The 18,010-nt window shown below is 34.5% G+C and overlaps 1 protein-coding gene across 9 annotated transcripts in view; it reads right to left on the minus strand.

The window, feature by feature from the left end:
- Positions 1 to 18,010, minus strand: part of LOC126336343 (trichohyalin) — a 415,368-nt gene that overhangs the window by 220,157 nt on the left and 177,201 nt on the right. For 3 of the 9 annotated variants that reach the window (XM_049999910.1, XM_049999909.1, XM_049999906.1), the window contains exons 4-6: positions 12,443 to 12,574; positions 10,399 to 10,547; positions 3,240 to 3,508 (exon numbers count right to left, since the gene is read on the minus strand). In XM_049999910.1, the coding sequence (XP_049855867.1) occupies positions 3,240 to 3,508; positions 10,399 to 10,547; positions 12,443 to 12,574 (550 nt within the window). The remainder of the gene's footprint in view (positions 1 to 3,239; positions 3,509 to 10,398; positions 10,548 to 12,442; positions 12,575 to 18,010) is intronic. The other 6 variants (XM_049999913.1, XM_049999908.1, XM_049999911.1 and 3 more) reach the window with 3 other exon arrangements.

The following is an 18,010-nucleotide window of genomic DNA, read 5'->3' on the forward strand; positions in this document are numbered from 1 at the left end:
CATCTATTTCTATAAATTAGTAGGATACTGTCTGACACTAATGCATAAGTAATATGAAATGAAATGAGCAAGATGTCACATTTAGAATAAAAAATTGCTTTTTATCATTAATATCAATGTGCTAGTAATTATTGTATTTACAATGAAATGAATACCCTTAGCTGCATACAGGCGTTGATATAAGTAAATGGGGACAGTTGAAAATCTGTGCCCCGACCAGTACTCGAACCCAGAATCTCCTGCTTACATGGCAGGAGACTGAGCCACCGAGGACACAGAGGATGGTGGGAATTATCTCTGGCACGCCTCCTGTGAGACCCATATTTGCAACTTATTGTCCCACACTATATTCATAATGCCCCTGCCCATCATACTCATTACTTGCGGCTTTACTGCTGATTCCCGTAAGAGTTTGTGCACTGTTTGTGCATCCGCACAGAAGAAGATGGTCAAATGGCCGGTGAGCCTTAACTATATATATATGAAAATGGTATCTGTTCTTTCGGACATATCCGAAAGAAGTAAATGTATTATTTTTATTCTACTTTAAACTTAATTCTATTCTAGGTGGGCTTAAACTAAATGATGGCACTTTTATAATTGTAGCCGTGTATAGGTCCACATTGGGAAATTTTTAACTATTTTTGAAAAACTTGGGTTCTTTGTTGTGCTACCTATCAGACAGAGGAAAGCAAACTATTGTTTGTGGGAATTTCAATGTAGATTTTCTGAAAGAGATCGATAGAAAGTTTGACACTGAATTATTACTTCGTTCTTTCAATTTGGCATCAGTTATTGATTTTCCTACTCGGGTGGTACAGGAAAGCAGCACACTTATAGATAATGTTTTCACAGACCAAGATAAATTTAATCAAAAAAAAACTTTTCCCATTAAGAATGGTCTATCTGATGGTGATGGACAGCTAGTTACAGCATATGATATAGCTCCATAGAGTAATGCAAAACAGTCCTCCAAAATAGTGCATTCAATTAACAGTTTCACAGTTCAAAATTTTAGGGTAAGTTTGCAACAGTTAGACTGGGAACATGGTGCTAATTTAAAATTTAACCTATTTCATGATACCTTTGTGAGTATATTTTATAACAGATACCTTAAAAAAAAAAAGTGAAATATAATTGTAAGAAACCATGTAAAAAGCCATGGCTTACTAAAGGGATAAAAATATCTTGTAAACAGAAAAGGGAAATGTATCTTATAGCTAGCACAAGTAATGATCCCAAAACAGTGAAACATTATAAAAACTACTGCATTGTATTAAGAAAAGTAATTAAAAAGTCTAGAAATATGTGCATTATGTCTGAGATTAGCACATCTGACAATAAAATTAAAACAATTTGGAATATTGTTAAAAGGGAAACAGGGCAACCGAGAGCACAAGGAGACTGTATTTCTATCAAACACAATGAAAAGTTTGTTAACAAGAAGTCAGAAGTAGACAACATTTTTAATACTCGTAGAGAAAATAGGGTCCACCTATTCATTAGAAAATGCAAGACAGTATATGGAAGAGGCAGTACCTATGCAATTTGATGAAACTGAAATTCAATCCACCTCTTCTACCTAAATTAGGAAAATAATAAATTCAATCAAAAGAAAAAGCTCACATGGAATTTATGGCCTTCCCAACAGAGTACTAAAAGCTTTTCCCCAACAAATAAGTAGGATTCTCAGCCTCGTATGTAGTAGCTCACTGACAAAGAGCTTTTTTCCAGACAGACTGAAATACACTATTGTTAAACCATTGAATAAAAAAGGGGATAGAGCTGATGCTAACAACTTCCGCCCAATCTCACTTCTGACAGCTTTATCCAAAATTCCTGAAAAAGTAATGTATTCAAGAGTACCATCACACATTTGTAAAAATGAAGTACTAACAAAATGTCAATGTGGTTTTCAGAAAGGCTTTTCAACAGAAAATGTTATATATGCTTTCACTGATCAAACATTAAATACACTGGATAACTTAATATCACCCATTGGCATATTTTGTGATCTCTCCAAGGTTTTTGATTGTGTGAATTGTGAAATTCTTCTAAATAAACTTAAGTATTGGGGTATGAGTGGGACAATGCATAAATGGTTTAATTCATACTCAACAGGAAGAATCCAGAAGGTTGAAATTAACAATAAAGATAGTCTGCAAAACCCAGCAGAGTCCTCTAACTATGGAGGTATCATGAATGGTGTCCCACAGGGTTCAGTCTCGGGTCCCTTATTCTTCGTAATACATATTAATGACTTGCCACTCTATATTCATGAAGATGCAAAGCTAGTTCTTTTTGTTGATGATACAAGTATAGCAATCACACCAACAAGCAAGAATCATCTGAGGAACTTGCAAATGATGTATTTCAGAAAATTATTAAGTTGTTCTCTGCAAATGGACTCTCACTAAATTTTGAGAAAACACAGTTTATACAATTCTGTACAGTATAACACCATTGATAAATATAAACTGTGAACAGAAATCTGTTGCTAAGACAGAATATTCAAAATTTCTGAGTGTGTGCACTGATGAGAAATTGAATTGGAAGAATCACATCGATGATCTGCTGTAACAGTTAGATTCAGCCACTTATGCTATTAGGGTTATTCCAAATTTTGGTGATAAACACATCAGTAAATTAGTCTACTATGACTGTTTTCATTCACTGCTTCCATATGGCATCATATTTTGGGGCAATTCATCATTAAGAGAGAAAGTATTCATTGCACAAAAGCTTGTAATCAGAATAATAGCTGGACCCTACCGAAGATCACCTCACAGACATTTATTTAAGGACATATATTCACTTATGAAATTTCTCATTAATAAACCACCCAAATCAAAAATATCAGCGAAGTGCATAGCTACAACACTAGAAGAATGGATGATCTTCATTATTCTGGATTAAATCTCACTTTGGTACAGAAAGGGGTGAGATACAATGCGAGAAAAATCTTTGGTCATTTGCCAAATAGTATTAAAAGTTTGACAGATAGCCAACCAACATTTAAAAGCAAATTAAAATAATTTCTAAATGACAACTCCTTCTACTCGATAGATAAATTCTTAGATATGAAGTAGTAACTGTAAAAAAAATTATTAATTAATTATTTTATGTAAAGAAAACTTACATTAAAGTGACATGTTCCACATCATTACAAAATGTCATATTCATGATCTATGGAACAAGGATTACTGTATGTATGTATGTATGTATAGATATCACTGTACCTGTATAATAAATTCCACTTCTGGATTTGTCGGTGCATCTACAGAGTGGACCTCTTTCAGTGACTGTATCTTCAGTCTCCTCTGTTTATTGATGTTTTCCCGCTCTTCATTCTGCTGGGCTCTGGATGGGGATGGAGTAGGCTTCTGCTGCTTGACAGGTTCAGGTGGAGCTGGACTGCTGCTGTGATTACTCAGGTCTAATAAATGTGACAGGTCACTAGTGTGCCGACGAAAGTAATAAGTGGCCGATGCTGCTGATGATGCTCGATCTGTCATGAGCAGATGCAATTTTGTCTCCCAGAAATAAAGGATCAATGAATGTCCTCTTCCCTACATATGTGTCTACTGCATTACTACTTATGTTATTTTAGGGTAAAAATTTTTCAAACTACAATATGAAAATCAGGAATTATATGACAGGTCATCCAGAAAGTAAGTCATGTTGGTGAATCATGGAAACATTATCAGCTGGCTGTAATTCTCTGGATGTGGGACACAAAGGCAACTGTTTTAGGTACAGATATATGCCATACAGATTAGGTGAGCTGTCTATGAGTTGCAACAGGTGCCACATGTGATATTTGGGGAATGATTTATTTTATTTCTGAACAGAATGTGACAGGAGCAGATATCCACAATCAAATCTGCAAGCTTAAGAGCTAATATGAAAAAAGCAATATCTGAATTATTGGTTCTTCAAGTGGTTGCTAACATAAAATTCAAGACGAGAGATATTCACAGTGAAGACTACAGCATGTGGTCATCAAAAGTGACAGACCCATTTGAAGATGAGGATGATAAGTGATTAATGGAAACTGACATTTTACAATTACAATATTACATTCCAGTTCCCAGACATTTCAAACAATTTTGCAACACGCTGCTGTTCTCAGATTTTACATCTACATCTACATTCTGCGAACCAGTGAGAATTGTGTGGCCAGATACTCAAATATCTGTGCTCAATGCCTGCTGTTACTTTATATAAAAGAATAAAACCTGCAGTTTCAGTGTGTGCATCTTGATCTGGTATGAACTGAAGGAGATGAATTCTTTGGCCAAATAATCACCAGGTAAGGAATATATGACAACAACACCCTCTTCTGAAACCAAATGCCACCGTGTCCTCACTGTTGACAACAGAGACATGGAAGATCATGTGGACAGTGTTTTTGGGGAGCTAAAGAATGTTAGAACTGACACTCTTAAGACAATCACCAATTGAATATGGAAACAAACCTCAGGACATCGGTTAGTAAACTACATGACAAACTTGACATTTACAACACAATGCTCATGCATCAAATGGTGTGTAGCTGGCAGAAGTGAACATACTGGATACATTGTACATAAGTCTCCAATTAGAAATAAAACACACAGAATGAGAAGATTCATAGTTTCCACATGAATCTATAATTATGATTAAGGTATGTTTCTATTTTGATTGTCTATGAATCAAGTAGTTCATTTTGTATTGTGACCAGTGTTTCCATCTGTATCTCCTGTGTACTGATCTGAGCATTATCTCTCTATTCAGACAACAGTACAGATCTGAAGTACCTGGTCATGTGCACATAAGTAAGCAAAATTGATTGGAGCCAAAACTGCCAATATTCCAAGAAGAAGTGAGCGCAACCTCCCATTTTTTAGATGTCAGAGGAGTCTGACTATTATCATCGCTTCTTTAATGATGCATAATTTGAAACTTAAGGAAGAATCAAACTGACACCCTGGTGATACAATTGCTATAATAAAATGTACAGACAATCTAAAAAGAAAACAAAAAAAAGCTGTACATGGTATGAGTAGTACTTACACAAAATGTATTAGACTTTCAATATTACTTTGCTTAAGTAATTGGCAAAATTCAAAGATTATTGGTCAACAGACTTGTTTTTCCTTCCAGCATTTGTGAGTAAAGTACGGAGTTGTGATCAGTTTTGTGCTACATTGTCCATGTTACATCTGAATAACAATGGCACATATTTCCCTGTGACCCAATTCATAAGGTGGTCCGTTCTTTGATTTCTCCATAAGTAAATGTACAAGTAGTTTTTGACCTAGCATGAATCCTACAATATATAAGACAATATGTTCTTTTCACGGAAGCATTGGTTTTAACACACATGTGTAAAAACAAATATAGTATGAAAGTGTGAGCTCTATGTGATTCAGCAACAGGATAATGCTAAACAGTGATGTGTGTAAATGCCCAGCAGCGATTGTTGACTTCAGTATCTAAGGACTTTTAGAGAGATTATTTTACAAGTCTTTTTATGTTCACAAATGACATTATCATTCAGTTGGGTAGCCACTATGTGGTGAAGCACTAAACCATATATTCTATGGTCTAGGATCATCACCCAGACTGTCCTAGGATTCTTATCTGTTACTTATCACTTCCTTCGTGTGTGACAGTGTTTGTTACTATTAAAAATTTCAAGCTGCAAATTGGTCCAGAGCCCACATTAAACAGTAGGTCCCCTTATAACTGGTTTGGTATGTCAGTTCAAAGTTTGGAGGAAGGTAAAGATATACCATCTCCAATAGGACCATGCTTAGTAAACTACTGTCATGTTCATATCAACCTCTGAATTGATTATACCTTTACTACTACAACAACTCATTACTTTCGGATGTGCTGTGGGAAAATAAAGTTCTTGGAGTGGGAATAGTAGTGAAAACATGCAAGGTTTGACAGCTCTCTTCAAAATGGTGGAGAAAAGCAGACTGTTTCGAAAAGAAAAGAACACCTGTTGACAGCAAAGTAAAACTCAAAATGGAAAATAGTTCCACAAAAGATAAAGCTACTGGCATAGCAATTCCTTTGAGAGCCAAGGAAGAAATAACAGCAAAAATCATTAAGTCAGACATCATCATTGATCATAGTACAAATAAAATTGGTGTTGACTGAGAAATTAAACTCTATGGCTATTATACATATATTGTTCAAAAGTGTGTAAAGTTGTGGAAAAAGATATTTTATCCATTTATTTATTATCTGAATGGTCAATAGTTTTTTATGTCATACCTGTCGATAGTAGGCAAGAAATTGGCTGAAAAGAGAAGATACATTTTCAACATGAATCTACTTTATCCACTTTACATTTGCATATAATTTTCCAGATGAAGTTTCCATGTAGAGCAAACAAGGTCAATACAACTCACTCTTGCAAAACTGTTATAACAGAGCAGGAGAAGAAAGAAGACTGATAATTGGATCAGGAAGGAGAACAGACAGATTTGCAGGGACAGCAATGTTGGCCCTTGTGTCCACAGAGCTTCCATGACTAACACACAAAGTTAATTACACTATTTTTAAGCAATCCTGTACTATTTTTGTGAAAGCATGAAAATTAATAATCATGCCACTCCAGAAAAGGAACATTTAAAACTTCTTTCCTTCACAATTCTCACATTCTTCTTTTGTGTCAATTATTTCATCTATTTGAATTGCATGTATTGAAGTAAAGTCACTTTCCCATGAAACACTCACTTTTCCATTTTAAATATTCCAACAACCATGTTCTTGTGAATATTTATGTATTTTCAGAGTAATTTTAAATCAGTACATGGGAATAGAGTAGTATGTTTTGATCTTTGATCACTGTCTTTGATTTGAAGAAATTCTTCGTGTTCTCTACAGCTATAATAAATGAAAGAAACTGTAAATGCTGGTTACCATCTCGTATGGTAAATTTTGTATGATAACTATACACCAACAGAATATATGCCAAGCACTTCAACAACTCACTTTCTGGTTGATTTTCATGTCATGCTACAAGACATAATTACTAAACTTTATAATAGGTTAAAACTACTTGTCCAGGGAATTATGTAATTCAAAGGAAAATTTGTTGTTCTACGACTATCTGTGAGCAGAAAATTTATTCATTACAAATTAATTGTTCATAAGCAGGAAAGTTTTATCAAATGTGAAAAAATAAGAACAACAAAATAATTGTGAATCTACTCTACTTATATATTAATGGAAATCTTGATGGTGATCAAAATAATATTACATTAAATATTATTATTGTGCTACACAATTACATCAGTTCCAATATTCAGCAAGCTACTGTCATCAGAACTTACAAGCCATAACACATAACACTGGTACAGGAACATACACTGAAACATTAAAATGAGAAAACTCTAAGCCACTGCCACAAATGTAATTCCTAGTCAATTCTAATGAAAAATTGAATGAAACATAACTGAAGTTACATAGTTGAAGTTACTCCAATTGAACATTTGAAATGACAACAACATGGCATTACACCACATCACAACCACAACACATGAAACTAATGTGACCAGAAATAAATGTCTGATAATATCTATCATTACTAGCTATTTCCAACTGTCCTATGCTGTATTCCAAAAAACCCAAAAAAGTGTATAATAAATACTGCAAAATGGCCACTATTTACATCTGAGCAACAAGTTTCAAAGTGAAATAAAAATACACATAAGGTACACAGAAAAGCAACCAGTGGCTTACAGTTTGGTGCAACATTTCTACAAGCATTGGTTCTGCTACAGTTAGCTACACAAACATGTTAGAAAGCAAGGTCGTCAATTAAAATCTCAGTCAAAAAATTACTGTTGTTAGCCAAAATGTTATAGCACTGAAAGTTATTACACACTTTAAAATTTCATGACACTCTCAATACTGACACATTTTTGCTTACATACCAATCTGTTTGCACAGAAACAGCCATTAGATCCAAGACACAAAATTGCTTGCACATCTCTTCTTTGAATATGCTTACAGTCTGCACAGTCTAACACTGACAGATTGAATGAATTTTACAGATACTCATTTATCTCTTGACTATGTTAACCTCTGAACACACAGAATATTTGTGGCAGTTACCATGGGTGAGTGTACATTACATTTCATGCAGATAACTCATAAGCAGCATCATTCACTTTAAGTAAAATTTATATGTATGTTTAAAAAAAATTATATTAGAGTTTAAATTTTAGATTACCTGGTTACACACATTTAAAGAAAGGAGCTTGTATCCAAGCTCTAAATGGCAGTCATGGTAACAATATTTGGAGATGTTATAAGTTTCAAGAAATTTGTTTAACACATTTTAAGGCTATTTATTACATTCAATAATTAAACAACCTTACTGCATATCTTGCTGAGACTGCAGTTTGATCAAATAAATCACACTTATATTAAATAATTGTGCTTATTTAACCAAACTGTTGTGACTAATGCAGTAGGATGATTATTCTGATAGAGCTTTGATCTTTCACAGCCACAGCTTCACCTTTAATCAAGGAGAAAGACAGGAAACACAAGGGACATAAAATTCAAGACAGAGTGTACTGACTGAAATCTGAATTTCTTTCCTTGTGTAGCCTATAACTTGGTGTCTCTCACATGACCTGAGTTCTAGAGAGAGATTTCCATATGTGAGCAACATATTCAAATTTGATACTGTGTCCCCCATATTACTTGTTTTGTTTCACTCTTCGTGACACCTGTTACTGCAAAATCTCAGCATTAAGTCAATTCTCATTTTGCTTCAGCTCTGTCAGATTGTGGTCAGTTGGTACATGTGGTCACTCAGTCCACATTCACTGCAGTCTGAATAATTTCTGATATTTTATTTTCACATGGTTTATTTTTTTCTTCTTTTTTATGGATAACAAGAAAACATTTTCTGTTGCACTGCCAACTTAGTGAGAAGCATAATTTATAGCAGTATTACTCACAGCATGCGGCACTATTGAACAATAAAGGAACAAATGCCCCTCCTCCCCAAATCTCCCATAAAGAATTATGGCACAAAAAGAGAAACACACCAATGAAAAATGTATCTGAAGGAGCAGCTTATATACAGAGCAATGTATAAGAGGTTATTTTACAGATGGTTAAAATGACATTAAATATTAACAAATAATTTTTTGTTACATTATACATGTATTATTTTCTGTTATGTACAGGTAACACATATTTATTTGTCAAACAAAGGAAAATCCAAGATGGAATAAAGAGTCTGGCCTTGGCAGCCACAGACTATGATTTTTTTGTGTGTGTGTGTGTGTGTGTGTGTGTGTGTGTGTGTGTGTGTGTGTGTTGTCTATTCCAATGAAGGCTGAAAGTTTTGTTTGACAGTCTATTTGTTGTGTCTATCTGCAACTCAGCATCTCCCCTGTATGGCGAGTAACAACTAACCTTTTCATAAATTGTCACAGATTTATTTGTGTGAGTTATGTGCTGCATCTCTGACAATTATAAAAAATAACAAAGTCTCAGCACAGGGAATACAAAGTTGTAAAGAAAGAGTAATCAGAATTGCCTTGAAGATGGAGTTGATAAATGTTAAAATATTGTAGTTTCCAGAACTGAGAGGGCATTTAGCTATTCACTTTGCACAATGTGATTTTGAATACTTTTCTCACTCCTACAGCAAAACAAATGAATAAGCTGATTTTTCTCCTTTTCTGTATTTTTAGTATTCCTTATAATTTGTGCAGTTGGCTGTGCTACATTCAAGCAGATAATTAACTGATGGCTTAAATGGGCATTCACAGTTGAAATGACAGAATCAAAACAATGTTCTTGTTGTCAGTGAAGTCACTTAGAAATGCAACTGACTGTAAGTGTTAATGCATGCACTGAATTTCTGGTGTGGCCCTACCATTTTAAACAATATTAAGAGGCCTTTGTTCAGTCTCAGCTGCATAAGAAAGTGCAAAAGAATGTGTGAGAAGCCTATACAGTCTCAGCTGCATAAGAAAGTGCAAAAGAATGTGTGAGAAGCCTATACAGTAACTTTCAACATGGAAAATTCAGTATTTGTGGAACTATGATGAAATTCTATTCTCGCTATGTTATTTGGATCAAAGGGCATGAGTACATTAACAAGAAAATAAATATGAATTCCATCCTAAATACGAACCGTCATCTAAAAACAAAATACAACTGTGATGTAGGGATAATCATAATCAGTAACAGATTTATAAAATATGGTTCCCCTAAGTGTGTCAACAACTGTGTGAAACGTATTACTTAATAAGTAAACTTTTTCCTTTTATTATTTAGTTACATGCTTATTTTGCAGCTTCATATGCAATGAAATGTTATAAATATAGCTGCAAAATAATTAATAAACTATGACTATGAAACACATACCTTGCCCAGTATCTTGAGGTTGAGGCTGTGGTTTCCGCCTAGGTAACGTGAAACTGAATGATGTTGCAATATCAGCTGTTGTGTCATCTTTCAAATTTCCTAAATCTGGTGTTGATGTCCAGGAGGAAGCAGGCCTCGAAGTCCCAAATCTGAAATATTTTGACAGCCATTCATGTAGGTCAATCTCTGTAAATACATAGTTGTGCATTGAGAGGGGAATGAAGAAAGGGAATTATGTTCTGCTTTAAATGGCTTAAATGGCCAGAAAAAAATGACAACTAGTGTCACACACCCTACTCAGGAAATTTTTCCATTCTTATACAGAAAATAAATGTAATGTGTTAACAACAAGAAGTTCATTTACACTCACTGGTTTCAAATATTGCTGTGCCAGAGCTTTTTCTAACTGAAATTGAAACTGAGAAAATTTGTTGCCAGTATCATAATTTGTACCTTGCTCTCTCATAAATCTTTCTCGCCCATCCAATCCTCCTGCACACAGACATACATGAGTGAGGGCAACAAACGTGACATTCAAAAATGTCTTGCCCTTCCTACAACACCAATGAAACTGCTCTTCATATACAACTTCGTACTGTAAATGTATCTTTGTGCACGTGAGAGGCATGTGACTGAAGAATTGTGACAACATGAATTTTGACACAAGAATATGCTATCAGTTATAAAAAATTTCCCGACTATAAATAATTTCATAAATCCCAAGCATGTCAAATTTATAGCTCATCATTTGGTACTACAGCAAAATTAGGGAAGAATGGAGGCATCTCTCCCAATAATATGAATAAAAGTGCAAGATTCATGTCATATTATGCAGTTTGACTTCGATACAGCAACATAAGTTACCATTGCTGGTGGAAAGTGTAATGGTGCTACTCTCATCAGCTTTCCCCAGCCGTATTGACTTTTTTCACTAAATTATCATCAGCTGCCACAAACTAAAACAACTATGAATGATGGAAGTTTGAGACACACTTTTATGTTCAAGACAATGTGCTTAAAGCCTCATTAAACATGACTGGACAATTAATTTTTTAGTGTTTCTATATTCAGCATTGTCTTGACAAGATGATGTGTATGTGAAAAGGTATAGGTTATAAAACCATCATCTATTTCTGAACTTAATCCTTGACCTAAACTGTCAAAGGCAGGAGAACAAACATTTAAACAGTGCAGCATCACTAAATATACATTAATTGTTGTGTTTTACACACTAAAAATTTACAAAAGTGTATTGTCATTGAAACAAGATAACAAATGGCAATAAACAGAAATGTATTGAAAACAGATGTTACCTTATATAAATGAATTAATGTTAGTTTACAACCAGCAAACTCTGTAAACAAAACAGAATAAACATTACTGTTAATAACAATGTCACACAGTAGACAATACCAAAATTTTAAACATCAAAGCTGCTAACACAGAGGAATAGCATGCAGAACATACACTACTCACTCAAAAAATATCCTTTTTTAAAAAGAGATATAGACACTCACGTCACATTTCAGAAAATAATAAGTGATGTATATTTTTTTAAATGTAAGCAGTAATGATACACAATTCAGAGAAAACATAAATTGAACTGAAAATGTCACACAGAATTAGAAAGTGGAAAAATTCATTGCAAAATTTCAGAGTCTTTACTCCTACTTGATCATTTAGTATAAACTACACTGACTGTTACAGTGTCTTGCGATGTGCAATAAGAGAGCTACTGTATTTTCAAGTAGCTACAAGGGAACAGTATATTGGCAGTTTCACTAAATACTAGTATAAAACTTACAGGGGTAACTAAAAACAAACAGCATTCAAACTGAGGAATACAGGCTGTTCAATCATCTACCTATAATTACAGGAGATTGTGCAAAATATAACTGAGATAAGAAAGCATCAGCTAGATACTACAGGGCTGAATTTAACACAGTACTGACTACCACAGAAAGACATAAACTACAAAATAAAAGGCAGGAATATCAAGTGATGTAAGAATGCTGACAGTGTGGATGTCTGTGTATAGCATCACCTTGACGAGGACCCACTGCTACTGCTGCTAGAAGAGTCCTCGGACTGTGAGGAAGAAGACAGCCAGCTGCTACGGCTACTGCTGCTGCTACCCAGGCCACTATCTGTACTGCTCCGACTGTCATCACGAGAGCTGCAATTTTATATTAACACACAATCGCTGTTCGCGCACATGTTTATTCCTATGGAAATGCAGTAACACTGGAAAAAAAAAGGAGCAGAAGTAGGTCCAACTTCCTCTTACGACAATATTAGGGCTACCAATCTCCTCAAATACAATTTTTATTCAGAAAATCACTTAATTCTTCATGTCTCTTCCACTGTCGAAATATTTTATTCACCCTATTATATCCCATCCATATTACTTCACAAGTGTGATTCTGTACAACCATCAATGGATAGGAGATTTTTATGGATAGTGGTTGAAACATTAAGGAAGAATACTGTGAGATACAACATACAAACATTATTAATGCATATGTCCCATGACTTGCAGTGACCAAATATATATTGAACAACACCATTGTTGTATGTCTGTTGCATTCCTTGTCTCCCTGCAGAGTGAAGAAAATGTTTCTGACTTTCCATCCATTTTCAATTGACTTTCCTGCATACTTTGAATCACATCAACTTTAAGTCGCAGTATACTGAATATAATCCTTCCTTCATTCTTCGGCAGATGTCTCTTTACTGTCCCCTCAGCTGAGAGTAATTCTTGCTAATGTAGTTGCACTCAATCCAGATATGGCCAATTTGAATCATGGTAGAAGGAGTTTTCAACGTCATTATCCAGCCAGTGGTCTATACCTCTTGACCAACAGACGGTGCATTAATGCTGTCTATTGACTCCAAAACCTATCTATGTGTATTACGGTGCAAGCACATATGACACTGTTGATGGTAAATTCATCTATTAATGGAGACTTTAGGCTGAAGTGCTATTATAGGTGCAAGCAGTGGGGTCACAAGCTCTCTATTATCATGTCCATCAACAAAACAAACATGACAAAATACTACTCACATCCATAACATCCACATACTTAACAGTTTTACCAATATTTGAGAAACAGGACACATATTTTGTAAAATGCCTTTGGGAGAAAAAAAATACAACCATTCCAATTATGTAAGAAAGTTAATTTTTCTGTTTACTAAGCTCTACATGGAAAGTGAATTTTGTGTAACTTATTCTATTTTATAATCTAGTCCACTAGTACAGATGATGAAGCACTCCAATGTCTCCTATATTTTAAGCAATTTTTATCTGTGGAATGCTAGAGGAGAAATATTGGATAATGTGCTGGATATGTGAACTGATATTTTAAAAAATGTGCATTCTCAAACATTTTTGCCAGTATCCAACTTTTATAGTGTGTGCAAGTGGGATCACATTGGACAGATGGAACTACTTAAAATTTGGACGCCTCAGGTGAAACAAAAGGCATAATTTGAATCACTTCCTCATAACCAACGGCATACAATAGGTACATTTCTGTTTGTTGTGAAATATAATTTTGCAAAAACAGACATAATGTCTTATGGGATAACAGCAATCAGTGATTTTATAATGTTACTTAAAAACCGTCTTGATTGCAATTTTTTTTATTTTTATTCATATGACTGGTTTCGGTTCATTCAGAACCATCTTCAGATCTGATATTTCAGTTACAGGAGTAACCCGTCCAAATCCAGCAATTTTCACATGCTACGTCACATCAATGCAAGCATGTGAAAATTGCTGGATTTGGACTGGTTACTCTTGTAACTGAAATATCAGATCTGAAGATGGTTCTGAATGAACCGAAACCGGTCATATGAATAAAAAAAAAAAAATAATTGCAATCAAGACGGTTTTTAAGTAACATCATAAATATAATTTTGATGAATTTTCTGAAATCTGCAAGTGTCTCAACTAACGTAATTCACATGAATCTCCTGGTTGGGCGAATAGCTTATCTACGTGGTATACAAATTATATTTGTCTAATCTTGTTTTGACTAGTTTCCCTAATTTTAACTTATGTCTTTCTGTGATTACCAACTTTTATCAATCACAAGTGTTAATGTCAAGTGTATGTGACTTTTGATCATCAGATTTGGATTTCAGCAGTTCTGTACAATTAAAGTTTACTTAGCAACTGCTGCTGAATCCATTAAAAAGTCTGCCTTTTGTAATACATCTAATATACAAAGACTTAATGAAAACTTCAATTCCCTGACATCGTGTAGTACAATACCTCACTTTAAAATGGTTGGTATTGTGTTGATTCATGAATTTCATAAAAATGACACTAAATTTGAGACTAATTAGCTGACACTATTACAAAATAAAACAAACGATAATGTATTTTAACAAACTGTGGCATTCATTGTAATAATGGGAAAGACTTGAATTAGTGAAAATGGTAGGAATAAAATATATGGTATTAATCGCCAACTGTAATTATTCAAATACTTGGACTTTTACAAATGTAGTTTACTCATTCAAGAAGTTATTCTGTCACTTGCAAATGAAGGCATATATTGTAAAACATAAATTTAGGATGAAAGCTGTAAAGAATATTCTGACTTAATGACTTTTTTAATTAAACTCAAATTGTTGTAACCAGATATATGCCTAACTATAAAATTCTAGGCATCTGTTACAAATTCTGTCAATCAAAACCTGTTTCGTTTTACCCTATTTGCTTCAATTATTGTTAGGAATGTGAGTTGTTGTGTAATGAGTGTGTATTAATTATTTTTGTGAAGTTCATTATTGTACTCATATTTAGGTGGAATTTTCACATTTAAAAACATCTTTACATTATAAGGATATAACAGAGGGAAACATTCCACATGGGAAAAATGTATCTAAAAACAAAGATGATGTGACTTACCAAAGAAAAGTGCTGGCAGGTCGATAGACACACAAACACAAACATACACACAAAATTCAAGCTTCCGCAACCAACGGTTGCTTCATCAGGAAAGAGGGAAGGAGGGGGAAAGACGAAAGGATGTGGGTTTTAAGGGAGAGGGTAAGGAGTCATTCCAATCCCAGGAGCAGAAAGACTTACCTTAGGGGGAAGAAAGGACAGTTATACACTCGCACACACACCCATATCCATCCACACATACACAGACATAAGAAAATGTCTGCTTGTGTCTGTGTATGTATGGATGGATATGTGTGTGTGTGTGTGTGTGTGTGTGTGTGTGTGTGTGTGTGTGTGTGTGTGTGCATGCGCGAGTATATACCTATCCTTTTTTCCCCCTAAGTTTTAAGTCTTTCCGCTCCCGGGATTGGAATGACTCCTTACCCTCTCCCTTAAAACCCACATCCTTTCATCTTTCCTTTTCCTTCCCTCTTTCCTGACGAAGCAGCCGCTGGTTGCGAAAGCTCGAAGTGCCTATCTACCGGCGCTTTCCCGCTTGGTAAGTCTTGGAATCTTTGTTTTTAATATATTTTTCCCATGTGGAAGTTTCTTTCTATTTTATTTACATCATCTTTGTTTTTAGATATATTTTACGTTATAAATTTCACATATTATTCAATTCTGTAATTTTAGATGTATTATTCTATGTAATCAGAACATCTTAGTTTTGGAACTTTTAATTGTAAATATGATTAAAATATGTTGTCATTATTAAGTAATAATGGTCCAAGTGACCATCCATTATTTAGAATACATAAATAGGGAAGCAGCGAGGCTCCTGTGTTGGGCAGTTTCTCGAACTGTAACCTGTGTTAGTTACTTGAATATTATTTCACTACGATTTAAAGTTGTGAAAAAGTATGTTTCTTGATTTGTGAACCAGTCAGTTGTTTTACGAAGACCTACTGTATAACTCGACCTCTTGGCAATGTGTCATGATGGATTTGATCAGCTATTATGAACGGAAGAATAAATGTTTAAAAACTGGAACCGATCACTTTCACTGTAAACCACACACTTCATGAAGATCCTGGCACTCTACGAATATTTCAGTTATGTGGAGAAAAATTTCGTTTTAACCTTCTACTTATGATTCTAGATAACATCAGATGACATGCACTTTTGATAAGTCAGTTCATCTGTCTTCGAAATTTTGAGGATTACGTTACCGATGAGTAGATAATAATTAAGTAGAAGTGTTAAACTTTAACCACAAGATATTTCTACATCTAACATCATTATTTTTTAACTTTGTGATTCATGTTTAGATTTCTGTTTTATCTGCCAATTAGGTGGGTTTCTTTTATAATTTCAGGATATAAACTTGTTAATATGAATAAAAATTCAATGCTACTGCAAATTCTGCTTCCAGGTGTTTTGCCATTTCTACACAGCTCTAAGTGAATTGACATCTGTCAAGTCATTCCAGTAGGTCTATCTATAATTATACTGAAAGACATAACTGAGATCCTGATATACCTCCAAGACTGTCCCCTCCAGCAGGCACACCTTCTTGATTACTTTGCCAGGAGAGCCTCAAACAACAGAAATATCTGACTTCTGTTAAAAAAGAGTCATTATTCTGGGCCAATAACCATTTCAATGCCTAATACCAGCTCTACATCATTTACAAGTATTCAGTCTTTCCACTCACTTGTTATGTGCTAATGTAATAGTAAAGCTCACCAACAACTCTTCATAATAAACAAAAACCATGAAAAATAAATAAATCTACAAAAATTAGAGACAATACTAGAATAGGGCAATATCACTACATCGATAAGCACCACAGTTCCTTCTTCCCATGAATACGCAATGAAATGTTGTTGAAGTATTGTGACTCTGGTAACCTATAATAAGTAAGCAGGAATTGAATATGCTTGAACACCTTGATACGCATACCCCGGATGACAGGCAATGAGACCAACAACCACATTGTATTCCAGTAATACAGCTCTCCACAGCTGACTGATGGGTCATAACTGGGCATTTGTGACATGAAATTTATGTCACAAGATCCTATGGTTCATTGCAAGTGGAAATGCAGATACACTATGTGTCAGTCTTTTCACTGCCTTCTTATACATGGCAAGTATAGACAGTTTCAAGAGCACTAGTGGCAAGGCCTTGTGGCAATAGTCAGTTCAACAGTAATCAGATGATTATCACAATTCACAGGGGCAACACTTCTGTAAGATTGGACTTGAGGTGATAGCACCCTCTTCTTACATCAATGACAATTCACATCAATAGGAACAAATACCAACAAAATATAAATGAAATCAAAATAAAATTTCATTGACACCCTTCCTTCATAAAGAGTACTTCTGCAATGGTGATGGTAAGTATAGCTGTCTTCAGCCCATGGGCTGGTTTGAACAACACAATGTTTCATACAGATTGGAAATGAAATGCTCTTGCCTTTCTCTAACTTGTAACTAACTTAAAAAATTAGTTATAAGAGAACCTACACTTCAAACCAGAACAATGGTGCAACTTGGCATTTTTCACATATACATTAACATTAGTGAAAACTGCAACACAAAGACTGTCACATATATCTAAAATGGGCTTTATATTTTATATTAGGCAAATGACAATACAATAATAATCAGGACTAAAGAATCATTCCCTATTTCTGACAATAGGATT

The sequence above is a fragment of the Schistocerca gregaria genome, chromosome 2 (genome assembly GCF_023897955.1).
Source record: "Schistocerca gregaria isolate iqSchGreg1 chromosome 2, iqSchGreg1.2, whole genome shotgun sequence".
Lineage (NCBI taxonomy): Eukaryota > Metazoa > Arthropoda > Insecta > Orthoptera > Acrididae > Schistocerca > Schistocerca gregaria.